The sequence below is a fragment of the Sebastes umbrosus genome, chromosome 20 (genome assembly GCF_015220745.1).
Source record: "Sebastes umbrosus isolate fSebUmb1 chromosome 20, fSebUmb1.pri, whole genome shotgun sequence".
In the NCBI taxonomy this organism is placed as follows: Eukaryota; Metazoa; Chordata; class Actinopteri; order Perciformes; family Sebastidae; genus Sebastes; species Sebastes umbrosus.
The window spans coordinates 6458636-6480638 of record NC_051288.1 but is presented as its reverse complement, the minus strand read 5'-3'; the positions used below and the strand labels follow the sequence as shown (position 1 = coordinate 6480638).

The 22003-nt window shown below is 42.0% G+C and overlaps 1 protein-coding gene across 2 annotated transcripts in view; it reads right to left on the bottom strand.

The window, feature by feature from the left end:
• The window catches only part of snx29 (sorting nexin 29), a 173038-nt gene that overhangs the window by 50551 nt on the left and 100484 nt on the right, over nt 1-22003 (bottom strand). For both annotated transcript variants that reach the window (XM_037754606.1, XM_037754605.1), the window contains exons 16-18: nt 13286-13402; nt 10968-11023; nt 10491-10572 (exon numbers count right to left, since the gene is read on the bottom strand). In XM_037754606.1, coding sequence (XP_037610534.1) covers nt 10491-10572; nt 10968-11023; nt 13286-13402 — 255 coding nt within the window. The remainder of the gene's footprint in view (nt 1-10490; nt 10573-10967; nt 11024-13285; nt 13403-22003) is intronic.

Below are 22003 nucleotides of genomic sequence, written 5' to 3'. Positions count from 1 at the left end.
TGTGGTACCCGCGCTGCAGTGTGCAGCAGTAAAAGCAGCCTCTGTGTCTTCCCGAGGGTGTTTAATCTATGACTGATGGATGTAAGACCAAGACAACGATTGTAATTATCATCATCATCATTGTAAAACATTCATCATTACCACCATCAACATAATAGTTATCTCCCTCTGTCACCAACCAGCCATTATCATAACCATAATCGCTCGTGTGCGCGTCCGCACACACTCCCAGTACGTGCGTGACAACACACACGTGAAATAAAAAAATGCAGATCATCAGCGTTAAAAAAAACAGAACATCTATCTGTCTTTGAATGCAACACTGGCACACTCAAAGCTAACCGCACACATAGTTTGCATTAATACATATGGATGTATTATCTCATCAGCATAGCTAAAGTAACCCATCACCATGCGGTCTGGGCCTCTGGCTAATCAGAGCGACTCACACCGAGCAGGTCTGGAAGTAAAGCTTGCCGCCTCGGCAGCCACAAGTCTCCCAGGTTAACCCGGCCGTACCCGAAGGCTAATATAGAAATTAAAGGTGCTAATGCATTTCCCACATTGCATTTCTCTGGGGGGATGGCGGTCCGTTGCAGGCAGCGGTGCACACATCTGAAAGCGTGTCAACGAGGACGTCTCAATTATTCATTGAGTGGCTGATTTATGTGGTTTCATATGGTGCATATTAAAGGCTTTGGGAGGCACCGGGAAGCGAAAGATGCTTTATGTAACTGCTATTAATTGGGAGCCTCTATCATTCTCTTTCTCTTAGAATATGCAAGCAGCCACGGTTAAAGGTACTGTACTGTGTATGAAGACAAGCGCGTGCATAAAAAAATAATACAGAGGTATTTTTAAAAAAATAGAAGACACGTGTGCACATTGAGAGAACGGAAAATAAAAATAGTTATAATAGACATATCCAGTCTCATTAGCATAATTAAAACAGCGAGAAGTTTGCAGCGAGCTCCTGACTTTGTGTGGAAATTATAGGCTCAGCTTTTTGCTGATCAAAGAGAATCGCTCATTTGGAATATATGCACACATAATCTATCGAATGTATATGTAAAACAGCTGGCGAGTTGTGGATCAGAGGTGCTAGTTCTCAGCATTCTGCTGTTTTCTACGTACTCTTCGTTCACACTGCATTGCATTTGTGCTTTGGTGCAGATTTGAACAAAATAGGTTCTTGTTTTCTCCTCAGTGGGTAAAATACATCTGAGAAGTGTTTCGTCTTTGTCTCGTCTGGGAAAGTGGTGTAAAGACAAACGTGTGATTCATTATTGTCAAACTGCCCCCTTTGACTTGGAGCTCATCATCGGGAGCAACACCAGCCTCCCAAACTGTCTAAAGATTGGAAAATGATTGGGTGAAGATTGACAAAAGAGCAGGGAAAGAGAACGGAAAGACAAAAGATGGGGTGAAAAAGGGAAAGAATAATTGATCAAAAAAAAGGACAGTAAAAGGAAGGAAAGTAGGAGGGGAAGAGATGGATGATGATAAGGGGCAGTAAACACGATGAGTTTGTTGGACGAGAACTCTTAAATAACATTTAGCTCCATTGCCAGGTGAGTCATTAAGAAGAAAAAGTGTCTCCCAAGTGAAATGTTTTATCTAGCGATGCCCTAATTCAGCAGAGAAGACTGCGTTCATCAGGAGTTCACGCAACATGCAGCCAACTACAGAGAAGTCTACAAGTGTGTTTGTCTCTTTATCATAGCTCGACGGCGTCAGCTGCCGTCCAAAGTGTATATCCGTCCCGCGGCGACGCCACAGGTATGACACCTAGTAATCAACGACCTGAAAGCTCCCATCAGACAGCTGCACAGCGGTGAGTCTCTCAGCAGGGCTACCCCTCGAGTGTCTGACAAGAAAAATGTAAAACACCTTGAGCCAAATAGCGTGATTCAGAGTTAAAGTCTGTTATGTTGTGCTGTTTATGAACATGAGCTGAACAGAAACTACCCCAGAACTTAAAGTTTCACCGGCGCCATTGTCACACTGAGATGTGATGAACTCAAGGTAAAAAAAACAACAACAACCTGGTAGTCAGGACTTGCCAAAATCTGAGGAGTGAATGCCATATAATTGTCTCAATACACACACAAACTCCCCGGAAGCACAAAAAAAGCAAAGTCATATCTAGTGAAGCTCGTCTTGCAAAACAGTTATGTGACCGACGTCGGGGGGGGGGGGGGGGGGGGGGGGGGGGCAATAGGATCAATACCGGCCGGGCCTTCGATTCATGGAGGGACCTTTGTTTGGTTTTGGGAAAACGGACCCCGAGCTGGCAAAATTCCTATTGGACAGGTAAGCTAACATTACTGCCAGACATGTGAAGTATAGTGATATTGTGGTTTTAGCTGTCAATCACGTTCAGTCTCGTGTGACGCCTCACTGTTTTGACCAATGCTCGCTCGCGTCCACGTAGTGCGAGCAACAGAACGCTGACTGTCGTCGACTTAACGCTACAGGTGTCACTGTTCATAAGCAATTTCTGATTCTTACATAGAGCCCCTTTAAGCCGGTTGGTTTAAAGTAGAAGTTTGGAGACACTTCTTCTTGTGTTCAATTTCTTCTGGTTACGCTGTTACTGTCTACGAGGGACATAGGGTTGTTTTCCCCCAAAAGTGGGCGGGATCAAAAGAGCCTACTCTGGATGACGTATTGCCGGTCTGATTATGTATTGATGTATTGAAACAATGACACGTGTGTAAAGGGCTTGTGTTGCCCTTAATAAACTGAAGCATAAGGCGTATCAACTCTTTAAATGAAAAATGTAGATACCACACTTTAGGTAGCGTGGTACAGTAGGTAGCAGCCGCATTAGTGGCTCTGTAAGGCTGTACTGTACTGCAGTGTTTTATATGCTAAATACTAATGTTAGTATGCTAACATGTTTACAATGACAATTCTAACATGCTGATGTTCAGCAGGTATAATGTTACTGTTCACCGTCTTAGTGCTAATAGAGTGGTGCAGGAATGAGTCCTAAAACCTGGCAATGAGCATTTTAGCACTTTCGGCTCCCTCGTCTGGAAGTCAATGGGTGTTTTGAATGGGTTTTTAGTTAGAAGCCTGAAATATGGCCTGTGGTTAACACAAGTTTAAGAGATTTCAATTTTTTGTTCTATGACATAAAATACATTAGTAAATACGCCATAGTGAATTTTGAAGCTTTTACATGTCTTAAAAAAGGCGGTTGCTAACAAGTGGCTAAATGAGACTACTAAACGTCATCACGTCAAACACTAGTCCGTGGTGTTCATTAGTGGAGATTATCTTGCTGAACAAAACGTGTAAGTATCATAAACGTGTGTTTGCCACACCGCAGAGCTTATTTTCTGCAATAAACCCAAAACCCAATGGAAAAATCCCATTGGGTTTTTGTCAAGGGAACCGGTTCGATGCTAACTTCCTGGTCCACCTACAAAAATATATCATCCCCGCAGCACTCTATTAGCGCTAACATAGAGTACAGCTGAGGCGGATGGCAATGTCATTCATTTTGATAGTACGTTGTCATGAAGCAAAGTATTGGATACATTTAAATCTGGACCTGATGATAGCACTAAATGAGAATTGAGGGATCACCAAAGTTTGAACAATTCATCCTGAGGGAGACATGAATGCCGGCTGTACCAAAATTCATGGCAATCCATCCAACAGCTGTCCAGACATTTCACTAAAAACTACAAAAATGTCAACCTCATGGTGGTGCTAGAGGAAAATCGAAGTACATGTTGAGATATTTCATTGGAAGTGTGTAAATGTTGACCTGCTGGTGGCGCCAGATAAAAGGTCATAGGATCTCCAAAGTACTTAGGATTCATCCAGAGGGGAACATGGAGGTCGGTACCAAATTTCATGGCAATATGTGCAACAGTTGCTGAAATATTTCAGTCTGGACCAAGGTGAAGGACCAACGGACTGACATTGCCAACCCTAGATCTAGATACTTCTCTTTTAGTTCTTCCCTTTCAAAGTCCTCGTCTTTTTGTATTTGAGATTTAGCTAACCCCTCCCTCCTCTATATCTTCGTCAGCTTCTGACTGATGCTCTTCCCACAGCACAATGCCAGCCTAAAATACACAGGTAATGAAAACACAGACCCTCCTGCACACACCAAATGAGTCCTTGTGTTCGTCGACGGCGAGCAAAGGACGCTTCCTTCCCTCCTCTCATGATAGCCTCTATTGTTGCTATTGTGTGGGAGGGAGACACTGATTTGCCGCGGCCGGTATAATTCTCTCATTACGAGTTCAGAAAGGGAGAAAGATACGCCAGGAGGGATGGAGCGACGGAGGGGATGAAGGGCCCGGAGGCACGGCGTGCCACAAAGAGCAAAGCCCGACTGATAATGGAGCAAATCCATCAGTCTCTCGCTCTCCGTCTCTGTCTGTCTCTCGCCATCCATCCCACAGGCCTTACTGAGCTTTAGATGGAAGTCATTTCGGAGAGAGCTTGGAGAGGAAAAGTGGCTCTGAAGAAATGCAAAGAGAGAAAATGGGAGTACAAGCAGTTTTAGCGGCGCCATAATGCCGTTGCAATCTGGCGGAGGGAGGGAGACGGAAAAGTGAGGCTGAAAAAAGAAGTGAACAGAAGAACATTAAGGGACACGAGATGTGAGAGGTGGTGTTAGATCAGCCTTTCTTGCACTCTGGGTGAGTTTAGCAGCAGCACGGAGCTGTTAGAGGGCTTATTTTCAACCACAAGGTTGCTGTGACCTAACTTAGGCTCCGTCTTCTGAAATCCCATTCACCCTCCGAGCCTCCCAAAACCCTCTCTAGCTTCGGCTATGGCTCATTGCTCTCATCATTGGTTCAATTTTGGAAGCATATGTGTGTGTGCGCGTGTGTGTGTGTGGGTGTGAGAATGAGAAAAAACACTGAGAAAAGAAAGTCTACGCACCCGCTTGAGGGTATTTTAAAGAGACCCCTGCCTTCTCCTCCTGATACTCTCTGGTCTTTAAGACTGTTGGCTCGGTGTTCAATCACCACAACAACCTCACCTTAACAACAATGACTCCGGTAACCTTGGCCATCCATTAGCCTGTCTAAGAACAAAAGCTGTATCTATAGGGAGCCATTAGACGAATATAGCTCTGGGAAGGGAAGTATCCAATACACCAGATGGGCTGCGCTTTCTACCGGCTCCAGGGCTGGACAGCAGTCTCACAGACGGCTATCGAGAGGGAGAAATTAGGCTAAATCGGCGCAACACATGGAAAATGTTCAGGTTTGATGTTGGAGTCAATCCAAGAATGGGGAAACTGCAGGTGGACACTGATTATTGCCCCAAAGCATGGCAGATATCTCAAAGTGTTCCACATACTTCTAACCAAACTGTTATCATATTTAATTCATTGGAAAAGTGTGGGATTTCCTCGGGTCAAACATTATCTAACAACCTTCAAGGCACACATTGGTTTCTTATATTGGTTGTTTGAAATGTGTACCGTCATGTTGGAAATGAGCCCCAGTGTGTTTCCTTCATGTATTACCTTTACTGTACTCTTGAGTCACAGAGCTGAAGCATCAGATTTACTGTAATCTAACAACACTCACTGCTGTTCTCAAGGTATTTCCAGAATCTTGTTTAAACCCTCTGGATGGAGCGACTATATGCTAGCTAGCTAGCTAGCTAATAACACAGAGGATGACGTATGTTTGTAGGCCAACTCGGAAGTTAGAATCGCACTGGTTCCCTCGACAAAAGGCCAATGGGATTTTTCCATTAGATTTTGGATTATTGCAGAAAATAAACTCTGTGGCAAACAAACGTTTATGATACTTAAAAATTTTGTCCAGCAAGATAATTTTCACAAATAAACACCACTTTAATGATTTTTGAAGTGTCAATGCAATCGCCAGAAGTAAAAAGCTAACAGTGTATAAACGAACTAGGTAGCATGAGCGCGAGTATACACAACAGGGCTGTAAAGACGGATTTGTCGTGATGACGTTTAGTAGTCTCATTTAGCCACTTGTTAGAAACCGCCTTTTTTTGAGACACATAAAAGCTTAAAAATTCACAAGTGGGATATTTACTGACGTATTTTATATCGTAGAACAAAACATTAAAATCTCCTAAGCTTGTGTTAACCACAGACCCTATTTCAGGCATCTAACTAAAAACCCATTCAAAAAACGGATCCGGAAGTGCTAAAATGCTAACTCATTTCCAGGTTTTAGGACTCATTCCTGTAGCACTCTATAGTTGATCTATGCACGCTGATATCGATCAACCAGTAGTCAAAAAGTTGACCCCATGACACACATTGAATGACTGCCCCCTCATGTTTATATTGAAGCAGAAACACAGGAAGAAATGTATAAAGAAACGAATACAGAAATAGTTTGGGGAAATAAATGGGGTGTGCAAAGGCAAAATCATGCAGAAATAAATAAATACACACATTTATTATTGACCAGATGAATTTAAAAAGAAATTAAAAGACATGCAAAAATAAATAAATATATATAAAAGTGAATAAAAACAAATGAATAAATAGAAGGGAAAAGTAAACAAGAATTAATACAAAGGTAAATATAGAAGCAAATTAAAAGAAATATTGATTTATCTCACATTATATCAATTAATTAATGCCTACATTTATTTTTAATATTATTTTTGGTATGTTAAATGGCATATTTATTTATTTATTGAATCGTTTATTTTAGATTTTGGCATTCCTAATTTGGTATTCCTAATCCAGGTAGCCAGAAATGACATATGTCTATGCTCTTTTTGTAAAACAAAATATTAATGTTATTTTGTATATATATGTATATTGGAATGAAACTTTAAACATCAATATATATATCAATATATAGTAACTAATAATACAGTTTTTTCAGTTTGGTTCACTTTGTGCAAAGTGAGCTAGAAGACATGCAATTTCTGGCTTCCAGCTTTATTTGGATCAGGAAAAAGAGGAACTTGAGAAGCACGTCAAAAATCATATTTATCAAACAGCAGCTACAGCATTTTTACATCCAGATGGTTAGAAGAGTCTTTGAGGATTCTGGAAATGATCAAAATGACTGAAGATCAGAGGTTATATACCTTTCAGAAAAATCAGATGCTTGGCTCTATTACTCAAATGTAATGGTGATAACGTGGTAATACATCAGTCTGTAATGAATCCTCCAAAACTGTGCACCATTATGATGCACCCACCTGTAAGTCCTGCTGCATGAATACGCTCCCAAATTGCATGTAACAAGTCACTTTCCCATCACTATGCTGCAATTTGAAAGTGATCTGCCTTCCGAATTAGCAATTTTACCAACGCCGATGCCAGAACATTTTAAGCTGAGGACACTGAACACTTAAACGGGTCTGCAGATGGAAGTAACAGGGACGAGAGGGATTAAACAACGCATCTCATTTGTCATTGTCGTGCTTCTGTCCTGTCTGAAGGACGGATATAATTTAACGCAAAAAGATGTCAGGCAGCTCTCGGCTCGAGCCCCGAGTTGTGAATTTACATCTATTATGTATAAGGTGAGCCGGGCTGAGTATCGGGAGCCAGCCAGTCCTGACTATCAGTTAGAGCAGAGGATGTGTCACCTGTCTCTTAGCGTCCCATATGGTTTCCCCTGACTAACGTTACAGCTGTACCTCCTGACTACGGGGCAGATAACAGCGCAGTGTGTGTGTATGTGTTATTCTGTCAAGTGGTTCTGTAAAGCATGATGAAGTGTGTTTACTGTATGTGCGCTTCCATGTGTTTCTGCATGTGTATCTGTGTGTGTGTGTGTATTCCACCCAGTGAGCATTATATTTGTGTTTGCACCACTGTATCCATGTGTGTCAGTGTGTTTCTGTCTGTCTCACAAAGCCCAACCATGGGACCGAATGTCTGTGTGTGTGTGTGTGTGTGTGTGTGTGTGTGTGCGTGTGTTTCTGTCTCACGGGGGGGTGGGGAGGGACCGGTGGACAGCTGCGGTGAGGGAGCTGAGGTGTAACACCTTGTTAATGTGACAGACACAGTAAAACAGTCACCGAGGGAATGGGCCGCCGTCGTCTACTTTGCTCGATAACTTGACAGATACAAGAAGAAGAAGCAGCAATTCGGTTTGTTAAGCCGCCCTCGAGTTCAGTTCCCCACACACCTTATTTAGATAAGTGCCTGGCACAAGTGGAGCCGCGCTATTATCACTGGCGTAAATAAAACAGACCTGATTACAAAGTTAGAAGTGGCACAGACTGTAGCGGGGAAGTGCAGTCACTATTTCTGGGGCTGGAAAAGTTTTGTCGAGGTACCGATCGATGACGAGGCAGCTACTGTTGGAGGGTTGACAACACAAAAATGGGACTCTTCGCTTTAAACTTCTTCTTCTGTGATGGAAAAGATCAGTGAAAAACTTTTCTTTTTTAAATCCTTTTCTTTTCTTGGCACTTGAACATTGGCATAAAGTTCTACACAACCTGTTTCTAAGCTTACCAGTCTTCTGTTCACTTTGTTCACATGACACATGCATACATTTGAGCCAGAAAACAAGATTAGTAGTCTACAGCTAATCAATCCAAAAGTTTATGAGAGAATTTACTCCATAAAACCACATATGTCAAACTTATGGTGGCACTAGAGGAAAAATCAGGGGATTGCGAAAACCATTGTTATGACAAACAATTTAGTAAATGTCGAGCTATTTCACTGGATATTGAAAACTTTGACCTCATTAGCGTTTATCTTCTGGACACCATGGATATCTGCACCACATTTCCTCAAATAGCTGTTGTTGATATTTCAGTCTGGCTGGACCAAAATGATGTACCAACCAGTCAGTCTAAAAAGTGAAGCCAATGCTGAAGTGCCTTAAACTTGCATTCTTTCTAATAGCCAGCAGGGGGCGACTCCTCTGGTTACAAAAAGAAGTCTGATTGTATAGAAGTCTATGAGAAAATGAGCCTACTTCTCACTTGATTTATTACCTCAGTAAACATTGTAAACATGAGTTTATGGTCTCAATCACTAGTTTCAAGTCTTCTTCAATACAGCATGATGTTCATTTAGTAAATGATGGTGCCATTTAGAGTCAAATAGACCATGAAGCAGGGGATGCTTTAGGGCGTGGCAACCTAGCGGTTGACAGGTCTCTACCACGGCGTGTTCCGGTCTGGGAGTTGTTTGTGTTTTCGTGTAAGAACTTTAACCCTTTCACAGTGTGTTTTCAAATCATGAAAGTTAATTGTTACATTTTGTCGCCTAAAAATGTCTTATTCAGCGTTCGGTTGTTCTTAGCTCCACCCTCTGGTGTCACTTCTGGTTGCCAAAAACCAAGATGGCAACAGCCAAAAACCAAGATGGCGACGGCCAAAATGCCAAACTCGAGGCCTCAAAACAGAAGTCCACAAATCAATGAATGACATCAAGGTGACTCCATCCACTTCTTATAAAACGATCAATGTTTGTGACACACTGCCCCACGGCTTCTTGCCTGCTTACGGCCAGCTCTGTGCGTTGTACGTAAACAAACTAGCCGACAGTTTCTGGTCGGAAGGAGAAACACACCTACTGTTAAACATTATGAAAGAATTGGATATCAACAGGTTTTTGGGATATTCACAAATATCACAACGGCGTTGTCCAGTCTAGGAGTTGTCCGTGTTTTTGTCTTAGAACTTTAACCCTTTCACAGCGTGCTTTCAGTTCATGAAAGTTCATTGTAAAATTTTGGTTGCCTAAAAATGTTGTACTGTAAAACGGTTGTACTTAGCTCCGCCCTCTCGTGTCACTTCTGGTTGCAAAAAAACAAGATGGTGGCAGCCAAAATGCCAAACTCGAGGCTTCAAAACGGCAGTCCACAAACCAATGGGTGACGTCACATTGATTACGACTACATATGGCAACATCTCTGCCACACTACTAGCATGGCTAAAAACAGGTTTGTCCTGGTAACTAAATTACGAATCCTGCTATGGAGAAGGCATGACCCGCCCTACTCTGCCTCTGATTGGCTAGTGCTCGTTGCCTGCGTTGGTTGGGTAAGTTAGGTTTGAGCATGAGTAGTTAGATTTGTTAGGTTTAGGGTAAGAATATCAGGGTAAGCCAAACAGGTAGGCCATAGTCGGGAAAAATATTGCGTCCCGGTCCCTGTCCAGGAGAGTGTTCTGTTTGACCTCTTGAGCAGTTGAGTTGGGTAAAAAGACCCCAAGTTGAGGTATTAATGCAAACTCTAAGGCTTAATTATTTCAGAGCTTGTTCTTTTATTCCCTTGCTCTTTGGCTTAATGAACTTGTAACTCCATCCCTCTATTGTTTGGTTTAACTCAAACAAATTGATCACAAAAATCTCTCTCTAGTGCTCCGTCTTTGTTTTCACCAGCTTCTATGTCCTCTCAGTAACATTTCCCACATATACCAACAGCGAGTATGGCCATATGGTGTGTGAAGCAATATGTCCTTATGCGATGACTGTACTTGCTAGTTGTGCCTGCTAAAGCAGAGAACACAGATACTAAAGTGGCTGAGTGTACCTGGTAGACGTGGTAGGCGTTGGCAGCTCTGCCCTGCAGGAACACCGAGGGGATCCACACGTTGATGAGAGCGCGATGAGCCCTGTGTGACACAAACAACAAACCGTCCTCACTGCCGTCGTCATTATCATCATCATCATCATTATCATTATCACAGCAACATCAACAGTGTGTCAGCGCTACGCTTGGACAGCTACGGCAAATTACAGCTCACTCTGGTAAAACTCCTCGAAAATCTAATTTGGTCACGATCTGAGGGTGGAACGAATGTCTGAAAATCAAACAGTGTTCGAGCTCTGTTCACTGGTGAACCTGAGAAAGAATAACTAGATGCAATTAGATACAAAACAAGAGAAACTCCAGAGGTTAGAGTGAATTAATATTAAAAGGAGGAAGGTTTGAGAAGGAGAGAGAGAGAAAGACAGAGGTGAGGGGGAGAGACTAATGGAGGAGAAAATAAAAGAGAAATAATCTTACGTCTCAAAATCTGACAGGCTGGGGTCATCTGACGTCTGGCTTAAATCACCTGGAACCTGGAAAAGAAAGAGAGGGGAAATTGATAACAAGTAAGAAAAAGACATCATCATATAGCATAAACGCAAAACTACACACGGTGTCAAATATGCCAGTGATTCCCAAACAGAGGTACTTGTACCCCAGAGGGTACTTCTGCAGTTGCCAGGAGGCACAAGAAAAAGATTGTAGCTCAACTGATTTGAAAAAAATATAAAATACAAAATAAGTTCAGCATCACACCATCGCAGTTTGTTATCCTATTTGGCTTTTAATTTTCCTCCTTAGCACCTATATACAGTGTATTTGTGCTGTGGAGGAAAATAAAAAGCCAAATACGATAACAAATTGGTGTGATGCTAACTTATTGAATATATTGTCACAATAACCAGTAAGCTACAAGCAACAATAGGCCGACTGTACAATACAGTACACACCTCCATCTGACTGAGTCAGTAACACCTGAACACAATGTTCTGTGATTAATGCTAAAGTAATAATGGGTGTAAATAGTTAACTAAAAGTCACTGATTAACAGTTGAAATAGTGCGCTAAAAGTGATGAATTAACAATATAAATAGTTATCTAAAGGTAAGGGATAAACAGATTAAATAATAAGCTAAGATAATAAATAAACAACTGAAATAGTTAGCTAAAAGTAATGAGTTAACAGTTTAAATAGTTAGCAAAAAGTAATGAATAAATGGTTGAAATAGCTAAGAGTAATGAATAAACATCTCCATCCCCTAGAAGCAGAGAGAGTTCAGGGGCAGTGGGGTTGTTTAGTTGAATATGTTAGTCTACTCTGCCTGACTCATTCATCCTTTATCTGACTGAGGTTTGTGCAAATTAGAATCTACGACCGCGACCACGGCTCTGAAATATCAGAAGCCTAACTGTGCTGTGTGTGTTGGTAAATCCGTAGCGCTGTCCGTGGTGCTGAAGTAGCAGTAGCAGGGAGGTGGGGGAGTGTTACAATTGTTACAATTGAACTGTTGAATATTGTAACATCCAACCGCCACTCTAAAGTCAATTGAAATGAACACATTTGGAACATGACTGGTGGTGTTAATGAAGAGGTACCTGACAGGGCTGTGGGAACCATTTCAATATGCAATACACTGTTTACACACATCTGAAGCACACATCTGGAATGCCTCTTCACGCACATATGTGTGTGTGATGCTATTACTGTTGATGAGTATCCTCAGTTAGCACTGGTTACCTTATCTGACACCCTTTATGCAAATGTGTCATGTCTGTGTGTCTGTGTGTGTGTGAGTTCATCGAGCCTGTGATTTGTTTCACTCCTTCCAGCTCCCTCGAGGGACCACATGACCGGGCCCAGATGTTTCTGGCCTTCTGGATGAGTGTGTGTGTGTATGTGTGTGTGTGTTTGTCTTCCCCCTCGCTCTCATCCAGAGCTGGCCCTGTCAGCTTCTCAGCTCTCCCTGAGAGACTATATAAACCTGGGCTAAAACACTGTCACCACAGCCCCCCCCCCTTCAGCGGGGTCTCCAGCCTCCAGGCTTTGATCAAATCCTCCAAGGGTGTCGCACACAAACAGAAACACACACACACACACACACACACACACATACTGCGATAGAAATAGAGGAGTGAGGTGTAGAGAGAAAGTGACCGGGGTTTGGTCATCTGCAGCAATCAGGAGCCAGAAATGAACACACACACACACATACAGAGAGAGTAAGTGGTCCAGCAGAGCAGGGCTGAAGCTGGGGGATAAGAGATCCTGTGTTCAGCCTGGGGCTCCCCACCACTGCCGCCGTCCACACTTTGTGTGTCCAAACTGCATCGAGCTCTCCTGAGCATGACCAGATGTTGGCACTCTGTGTGTGTGTGTTTTGTTGTCATTGTAGAGGACCACTTTGAAAGTGAGTAATTTTGAACTACGTCAGCAGCGACGTGGCACCGAAAGAACAACCACCTACAGAAAGTCAAACTCAATGTTTGATTGACAGATTCTCTCGCAGAATGGCGGTGCAGAAGCACCACGGCAAAAAAAGGAGACTCGCAGATGACAACTTCAAGGGGAAATGCAGTTAACCGTTATTGGCACTGGCAGCCATTGACCGTATAGAGGAAAAATGAGCAGAGAGACCGCCTGCAAAAAAAACAAACACGAGGAAGTGGAGATGAAAATCAAACAAAATCACTGGGAGGAGAGGGGAGAAAATGGCAGGAGGGGGGAAAAAAGAGTACAGGGAAATCAGATGAGAGGGGACGTCAGTGTGTTTGTGTGTGTGTGTCCAGTCACTCACCGGGCCTCTCAGGTCAATGAGTTCCTGTCTCATCTGGACAATGAGGTGGTCTTTGGCCATGAGGGAACGGTACAGGCGCTCATTAAACTCTATCAACTCGCCGTGCATCTCGGCCACCTGCAGCGCACACACACACACACACACAGAGGAGAAAAAAAAACACATTAAAAAAAGGGCGCTTAAATTAATCATGCATTCGTCATTATATAAAATACCAATTATGTAACAAATGGACAATAGAAAAATCACGTAAACACATTATGTATAGCGTGAGAGCATTCAAAAACAAAATTCTCAGTTTCCAACACAAAAGGCAGAAGCACTCCAGGTGATGAATGCGATGACGTAATGAATGTTGACAGCAGGACCGTTTCTGGGAAACAGTCAAACCCCTGACAGGGATGGCGGGAGAGAGAGGGGTGAGAGACATAGAGAGATTAACAGACGGAGAGAGAGAGAGAGTGAGTGGGGTGAAACCAGTTCGTATCCTAAACAGACTCCTGCCAGCCTGCTAATCAATTGTCGTCAGCTCTAACTAACCTTGACGTGGTGTTATTCACATCTGTGTGCACATGGAAATATGGCCAAGCTATTCTGTGTGAGTATATATATATATGTGTGTGTGTGTGTGTGTGTGTGTGTGTGTGTGTGTGTGTCCGGCCCGTCTGCCTAACCAGGCCGGACAGTGTGGACGGGTCTTTGTCAGGAGACTGACAGCTGTGACACACACTGTGCTGTATGGAGGACACCTGCTGTCACGGCCGCTTCGGCAGAGCGCCGTCTCCGGCTGACAGGTGAGCCGAGACGCTGCGCCGCCGCTGCTGCTGCTCCGACGTCGACCTTCATACATTAACTTATTCTCATCCCGTTAAAGAGCCCACACACTGCCGTGAAGGAGGAGGAGGAGGAGGCGGAGGAGGAGCAGGAGGAGGAAGAGGAGGAGGTGGAGGAGGAAGCTCCTTATGTAACAACAACAACAGTGGTGACGATCATAATAAACTTAATTCATCAGACACTTGAATGCTTCACAAAATAGTTTTGCGTCAAAGCAGATTTCTGTTTCGATACTATTTTACATCCAAAAGTTCATATCATGACATTGAAAAAATGTCACGCATCAGAACAAGAATAACAGTTTCTTTCAAACAGAGGTTACATTTAAAGCAGCAGGAATTTAACACAGCGTGTGTAACAAAAAAAAATCTTACTAAACTACTTATACAACTCTGCAACAAGAATCCTCATAATTTTTTCTTATTTAACCTTGAGGTTGGAAACCTTTTTTTGCAATGGAGACATGACTATTTTACTCCTGACTAGAGTTTATTCACCTGGTTAAAGGACACGTACACAATGTTTTAAGTCTATCTTAAAGGGTAAATATGCCCATTTTCAAAATTCATACATGTTATTCCTACAGTCTAAGATGAACCAAAAAATATTAGTAAACATGAACAACTCTCTCCCAAATACAGAAACTAGAGTGAAACTTGTGATGTCATAGGGTATAAAGTCTGGAGCTGCTCCATAGACAATAAATAGGGAGAGATGTTAGATGACACTGAGAGCACCCAGGGGAATGTTCTGAGTATTTGGGAACTTTTTCTGTTTCACAACTGAGACTATAGAATAAAGCTCATAATATATCAGTCTCCCATTCATTGTCAATGGAGCAGCTCCAGACTTTACACCCTATGACATCACAAGTTTGAGACTTACTTCTCTGGTTTCTGGCTTTGAGAGAGAGAGAGGAGCTCATGTTTACAAATGTTGATTGAACTTTCCTAGGCGATGGAGATAACATATTGGAATCCTTAATTTAGGTGGTGTTCCCCTTTAATGCCACTCTCATATCTGTTTGGTAAGTATGAAGCTACTGCCAGCAGCCTGTTAGCTTAGCAGGTTTTCTTACAAGCGTATAAGTGTATTTCCCACTATTAAGGCAGGCTGTCCTGCCATGCTGTTGCTTTTGCATTTCTTTGTGTACAATGACACAGCAAAAAAAAAAAAAAAAGTGCAATGATTGATTGACAAAATTTGACTCAACTTCTCAACTGATGACTCAAATCATTGACTTTTAGGGGGAAGCCACATTCAAAGTTTTGAACAATCTGTAAAGGGATACATAAAGTCACACCTACATGAATGATAAAATAAAAAGATCCGAAGTGACTTGGCAAAGGAATAGGCCCACACATACTCCCCTCCCCAGATTTAACAAACAATATAACGTGTTAATTAGTGAGCTTTAGAGGTGCTGGTAGGTGGATTTTGTTACCTTTGGACAGAGCCAGGCTAGTTGTTTCCTCCTGTTTCCAGTCTTTATGCTAAACGACTGCTGCCTGTAGACTTACATCTAACAGACAGACATGAGAGTGGTATTGATCTGCTTATCCAACTCTCGTCAAGAAAGTGAGTCCCTCTTGGTGTCTCATTGGACAGTGTCTCCTCAAGCTGCGCACTTTGGAAGATACCCTTTTTTTGCACAGTACAAGGACTGTGGATCTTTTATATTGGAGCCACATTGTTTTATATTGGCATGCGAATGTTGTTGTAAGACAGACTTGAAAACATGTGACTGCAGCTCTGTCTATCAAGCCTTCACAACTATTCCAGTCTACGGAGTGACCCAGCCAAACACGGATGCCCTCTAGAGGTGACGTTGTGGTGTAATTTCAGGAGAACACATTTAATGAATGTTTCCAAAAATTTTTATAAAATCACTGAATTCAGTCTTTGGCAGTGGTATTGAAGTAGTTTCAAGTCTTCAGTTGCCATGGCAACCCTATTTCTAAAACACAGAAAGCAAGGCTACACTACATGTTGTTGTCCCCACCTCAGGAACAGTTCCCCCCCCCCCCCCCCCCCACCCCCCCCCCCCCCTCCCCGCAACCTATCTGTTCAAAATGTACCTTAAAGGGAGATTTGTCAAGTATTTAACACTTTTTTACTCTTATTTTTTTTTTAATGCAAATGTATGTATATATTTATTATTGGAACTCAATTAACACAAAACAATGGCAAATATTGTCCAGAAACCCTCACAGGTACTGCATTCAGCATAAAATAATATGCTCAAATCATAACATGTTAAACTGCAGCCCAAAAGACAACAACAGCTGTCAGTGTGTCAGTGTGCTGACTTGACTATGACTTGCCCCAAAACTGCATGTGATTATCATAAAGTGGGCATGTCTGTAAAGGGGAGACTCGTGGGTACCCATAGAACCCATTTACATTCACACATCTTGAGGTCAGAGGTCAAGGTACCCCTTTGAAAATGGCCGTGACAGTTTTTCCTCGCCAAAATGTAGCGTAAGTTTGGAGCGTTATTTAATCTCCTTCGCAACAAGGTAGTATAACATGGTTGGTACCAATACATTTTTTAGGTTTTTTATTTTCATATGATAGCAATATCTTCACTCTAGCTTTAAAACTGAGCCCGCTATAACCTCCGAAAGATCGATTATGTTAATGCATTTTATAAATTAGTCGCGTTACTTTGACAGCCCTAATATAAATTAATGTATATGTGTGTGACTGGAAGATATGTATTATAATATAATACTGATACACAAATCAAAAACTAACAAATAATAATAATAAAAAACTGACAAAAAAAGTATGATTTAAATCAAATGTGCTACATAAAAATTAGTCTATGCATGAGTGTAGAAAGTAAAAGATGATACAGAGCTTAGACTCGCTCCTGAGGCAAGGTATTCAATATGATGGGGGCCCTTACAGCAAAATACTAATCCGATCTAGTCTTCATCTTAAGAAGCAGTATTCATCGCCACACAGCGAGATCCACAACAGCACAGATCACACTCTGAATCACGAGCTCTGCTGTGTTTTTGCCTGAAAATATGACAACTTTCACGCTAACTTCTGTGAAGTTGCTGTAATGTTGTTTGCATGGTCTCTTCAGACAACACTGATTCAATTACTTGTCGCTGAAATATTAATTTCTATATTTAATCAAACATAAAAGGTTTTAGACAGCGTTCACTGCATAAATCAGTCTGTTAGATTTGTCTAAACAGAAACCAGAAAACATGAGAGGACTGAGAGATCGTTAAATACAAACAATTACATTTAACTGTGTGTTCAACCTGAGTAACGCTATAAAGACTTCACCCAATGTTGTGCAACAAATATAATATACAACCGCTCTCACAAAAAATCATACCACAAATAACGACCACCGTTTCCTATTTAATGATAACACTTGTAAACGGAGTCTCCTGTAATAAATGCTCTCTCATCATTCCTCTCATCAACACAACAGCTGCTATAGCGAGAGAAACTTTTTGCTTTGATTTACGTGTCCGTCCGTCTGTCTTTGTTTCTCCATATCACTGTTTAACTGCAGCTCAGACGTTATTAAGCGAATAATGATGTGTGTGTCCTGAGGCAGACTGCTAAATCTCTCCACTGTCAGACACAACCTGAGCTCTATAGGAAGTAATCCATCCAAAGTATCAAGTAAATGAGTTGCAAGGAGTCTGGCAGTTTTGGAACGAGCTGACTTCAGCGATAATTAATTTAACACTTTTTGAAAAAATTAAAAGACTGCACATATTTTTTTTTACTTAAAGGGATAGTTCTTATCCATAGTCAGTGTATTACCTACAGTAGATGACGGTCGGCACGCCCCCAGTTTGGAGAAGCAGACAGGAGTTACCGCACAGGAGCAAAGCAATGTACTGCTGTGGACGGGGCCGGCAGCAAAACGTATTTTAGCCGCCTAAAAGAAAGGCTAAACTAAAAATTTTTTACAAGTTTAGCTAAATGTACGCTATATTTAGAATATTTTTTAACATTTTTGCCGGTTCCAACAGGGAACTGAAGCCGTTGTATCCATCTATTCTCTCGCCAAAGCAACCAGACTCCATTGAATAAAATAGTAATTTTACGTCGCAGAAAAACAGGAGTTGTTGGTCTACCGCTGCCTCGATCAGTTTGTTTGTTTGTGTTATTGTGTGATTTTGTTTAGTTTGGATTTACCGAAGTCACACAATAGCACAAACAAACTAACCAATCGTGGCAGCAGTAGACCAGCGACTCCCATGTTCTTCAAGGTAAAATTACAGTTTTTTTTAATGTAGTCTGGTGGTGAGAGCATGGATGGATACAACGGCTTCAATTCCCTGGGCTCATAACAAGGTAAAGTGGTGAAAATATTCTAAATATACGTATATTTAAACGAATATTGATTTATTTTTAGGTGGCTAAAATAGGTTTTGCTGCCGGCCCCGTCCACAGCAGTACATCGATTGCTTCCGTGCGGTAACTCCTGTCTGCTTCTCCAAACTGGAGGCGATTAAGAGTCACAAATACTGGAAAATAAGAGAAGTATTTCACCTTGACAACTACACGTAAAAAATCTGAGTGCTGCTTAACTGAGACCATGGGAGTCAAATTTAATCAAACTGAAGTCTCTAAACAACCAAGACCTTAGAAATCTCAGGATCAGATCGGGTGGCAAAGCAATAAAACACAGCTGATGGTAATCATAGAACATAAAACATAACTGACTCTGGCTCAAAACATTAATCCCCAAACCTGACATCTTAATGTTTCTGTTTGGATCCTGAAAGCACCCTGACGTCACGCTTATTTCAAAAACAGACAAGGACGCCCAAACACACACTTTTAAGTTGAGTTCATGCCCCTGGTCCAACAGGCCCATGTCATATTCAAGTCAGGGAACAGGAAGTCCGCCCTAAAACACTCGACGTCATTCATCACCTCTTATTACTTAGCCACCACAACTCTTAAATAGGACATTATAAAAGAGGGAGTTAATTTTAAGCGTGAAGAAACCCAATTAATTCTCAGTGAGAGGGAGCTAATCAGTTTGTTATTCTCTGGCCGTGCATGTGTGTGTGTCTGCATGTACAGTATAGTACGTGTATGTGCATGCATATGTGTGTTGGCTTGTGTAGATGTGTCTTTGAGAGTGTGCATGCTAATTCTACACACCAAACGGCGGTCTATATGAAGCTGTGGCTGTGCGTGCTACATGCTAGCGTTGCTAATTTGCTTAAACGAGTTCATCTTCTCTACCGTTATTAACGCAGGGTCATTAAGATGCACGACCAGGTTTCAGGGTTCATTGCATAGAAATAGAATAGGAGTAGAATGGACATTGAACTTTTTTGCCGTACTCATTTGACTAGTACAAAAGAAAATGGTGATTGTTGTTAGTTGCTAAGGTGACAACACACGTCAGTGGGGCCGTAAAGTGTGGTCACAGCATGCCAGTAGCTTGTGTCCTACTCCGAATTAGCAAGCTAGGCTAACCAGCCAGCTGCCGCTAGCTAGCTACCTAGCTAATTAGGGAGCTAGCTAGCTAATTCCGCCATGCTTTAATGCTCCGCTGGTTACAGAAAACGACCAGCGGAGTCATCACTCATCTGGCGACAGCAATGTGCTTTCCTACGCTGTGACAAGAGTTTTTGGATGAAGCATTAAGTTGTTCAATTTGACTCATTTACTCTCTATGCTTCGTAACTTTACTACTCAACTGCAGAGCCTCACCTCAGTGAGTCCACGACTTGCAGTAAGTCGGTTTAGTTTACACTAGGGCTGTCAATCGATTAAAATATTTAATCCCGATTAATCGCATGGTTGTCCATAAATGATTGCGGTTAATTGCAAATGAATCACACGTTTTTTGTCTGTTCAAAATGTACCTTAAAGGGAGATTTGGCAAGTATTTAATACTCTTATCAACATGGGAGTGGGTAAATATGCTGCTTTATGCAAATGTATGTATATATTTATTAATGGAAATCATTACCAACACAAAAAAATGACAAATATTGTCCAGAAACCCTCACAGGTACTGAATTTAGCATAAAAAATATACTCAAATCATAGCATGGCAAACTGCAGCCCAACAGCTGTCAGTGTGTCAGTGTGTCGACTTGACTATGACCCCAAAACAGCATGTGATTATCATAAAGTGGGCATCTGTAAAGGGAAGACTCGTGGGTACCCATAGAACCCATTTTCATTCACACATCTTGAGGTCAGAGGTCAAGGGACCCCTTTAAAAATGGCCATGGCACTTTTTCCTCGCCAAAATTTAGCCTAAGTTTGGAGCGTTATTTAGCCTCCTTCCCAATTAGCTAGTATGACATGGGTGGCACCAATGGATTCCTTATGTATCTTCACACTAGCTTTAAAACTGAGATCGCTACAACCTCCGAAAGATCGATTGCGTTAAGGCGTTAAAGAAATTAGTGCCGTTAAAACAAATTTGCGTTAACGTTAACTTTGACAGCCCTAGTTTATACAGAAGTTAGCCCTCTATAACGGTCACAATGGCAAAGGTAAACATAAAACTGGCCAGCATTGTGACCATTCTGCTACGTTGATTTGAATGGGAATGTCCATTCTACTTTTCTAAGGTTCATTCACTCATGCCTGGACCGTACATGCAATGGGCATCACTCAGTTGCATAATCCAACTCTCTATGAACTCTTTCTCTAGTCGAGGCCACCGAAAGGTTCGCTTCAGGCTTGCATCGGCCAATAAATATCTGCAGGGCAAGGTCTAATCAGTGGCTGCAAAATTCATAACAAACAAAACTAAATATGAGGTAAAAAAGGATCAGTACAGCACAAGGTAGTTATAGAGACTTCAAAAGCTAAAGGGCATCATCAGAACGAGTTAGGTTTAAAGTTAAGTTTAACTGCACGAATGATTTGAACAACAAAGACAAGAAATAACATGACAAACAATGACATAAATCGGATCCAAAGGACATGGCACACAAACAAAAACACAGGCAAGGTAGATGAGGAGTAGAGAGCAGTGCATCGGAGGATGTGTGGGTGTGTGCATGCGTGAGAAACACAGCATGTGTGTCTACTTTCACTAACTCTTTCCCTCCTGACACTCACAACCTGAACAGGAACTTGTTAGTCTTGAAGGTGATGGACTGGCTTACAATATCCTTCAAGCCAGTGCGGTTTCGAGTTGAAAAGCTTTCAGTGTGAAACCATAAAAAACATCACAATAAAACCTGACAGCTCAACAAGTCGGCAAAGTGGAAGCCTGACAGGCTGGTGTTGTCTGCTCGAGGCTACAGTCGATCTAGAGCCTTTGGAGCCGCGGCTACGTGGCTCACGCAGGGAGCTCCCACGGCCATCCTACGATCAAAGATCAGGACCAAGTGACCAGAGTGTGTTGCAATATTCTGCCTGGGGAGCTGGGACAAGCAAAATCAGCAACATGGTTAGAAATCTCTATTTCTTTTCTTTTTTTTGCAGTCCCATGAGAAGAAGCACAGCCGGTTTGACTGTTATCAGGTCATTTAATGGGCTTTCTGGGTGGTTATAAGCCTCATAGATGTGGGTCAGTAGGGTGGCGGTAACGGTAATATAAAAAGAAACAGAGGCGTGCCAAGAAAGTACAGGGTACCTTTAAACCTGCAGTAGGCAGAATGTTTTTGGCATCATTGGGCAAAAATTGTATAATAACCTTTCAGCATATTGTAATCCAAGTGTTCTGAGAGAAAACTAGACTTCTGCACCTCCTCATGGCTCTGTTTTCAGGCTTTAAACAAATCTAGCCTGTGACAGGAGACTTTGACCAATCACAGGTCATTTCGAAGAGAGAGAGCGTTCCTATTGGCTGTTCATTCAACGGAGGCAGCAGTCAATCACTCGTGAACTCCGATCAAACAGTCAAACTAGGCAGCA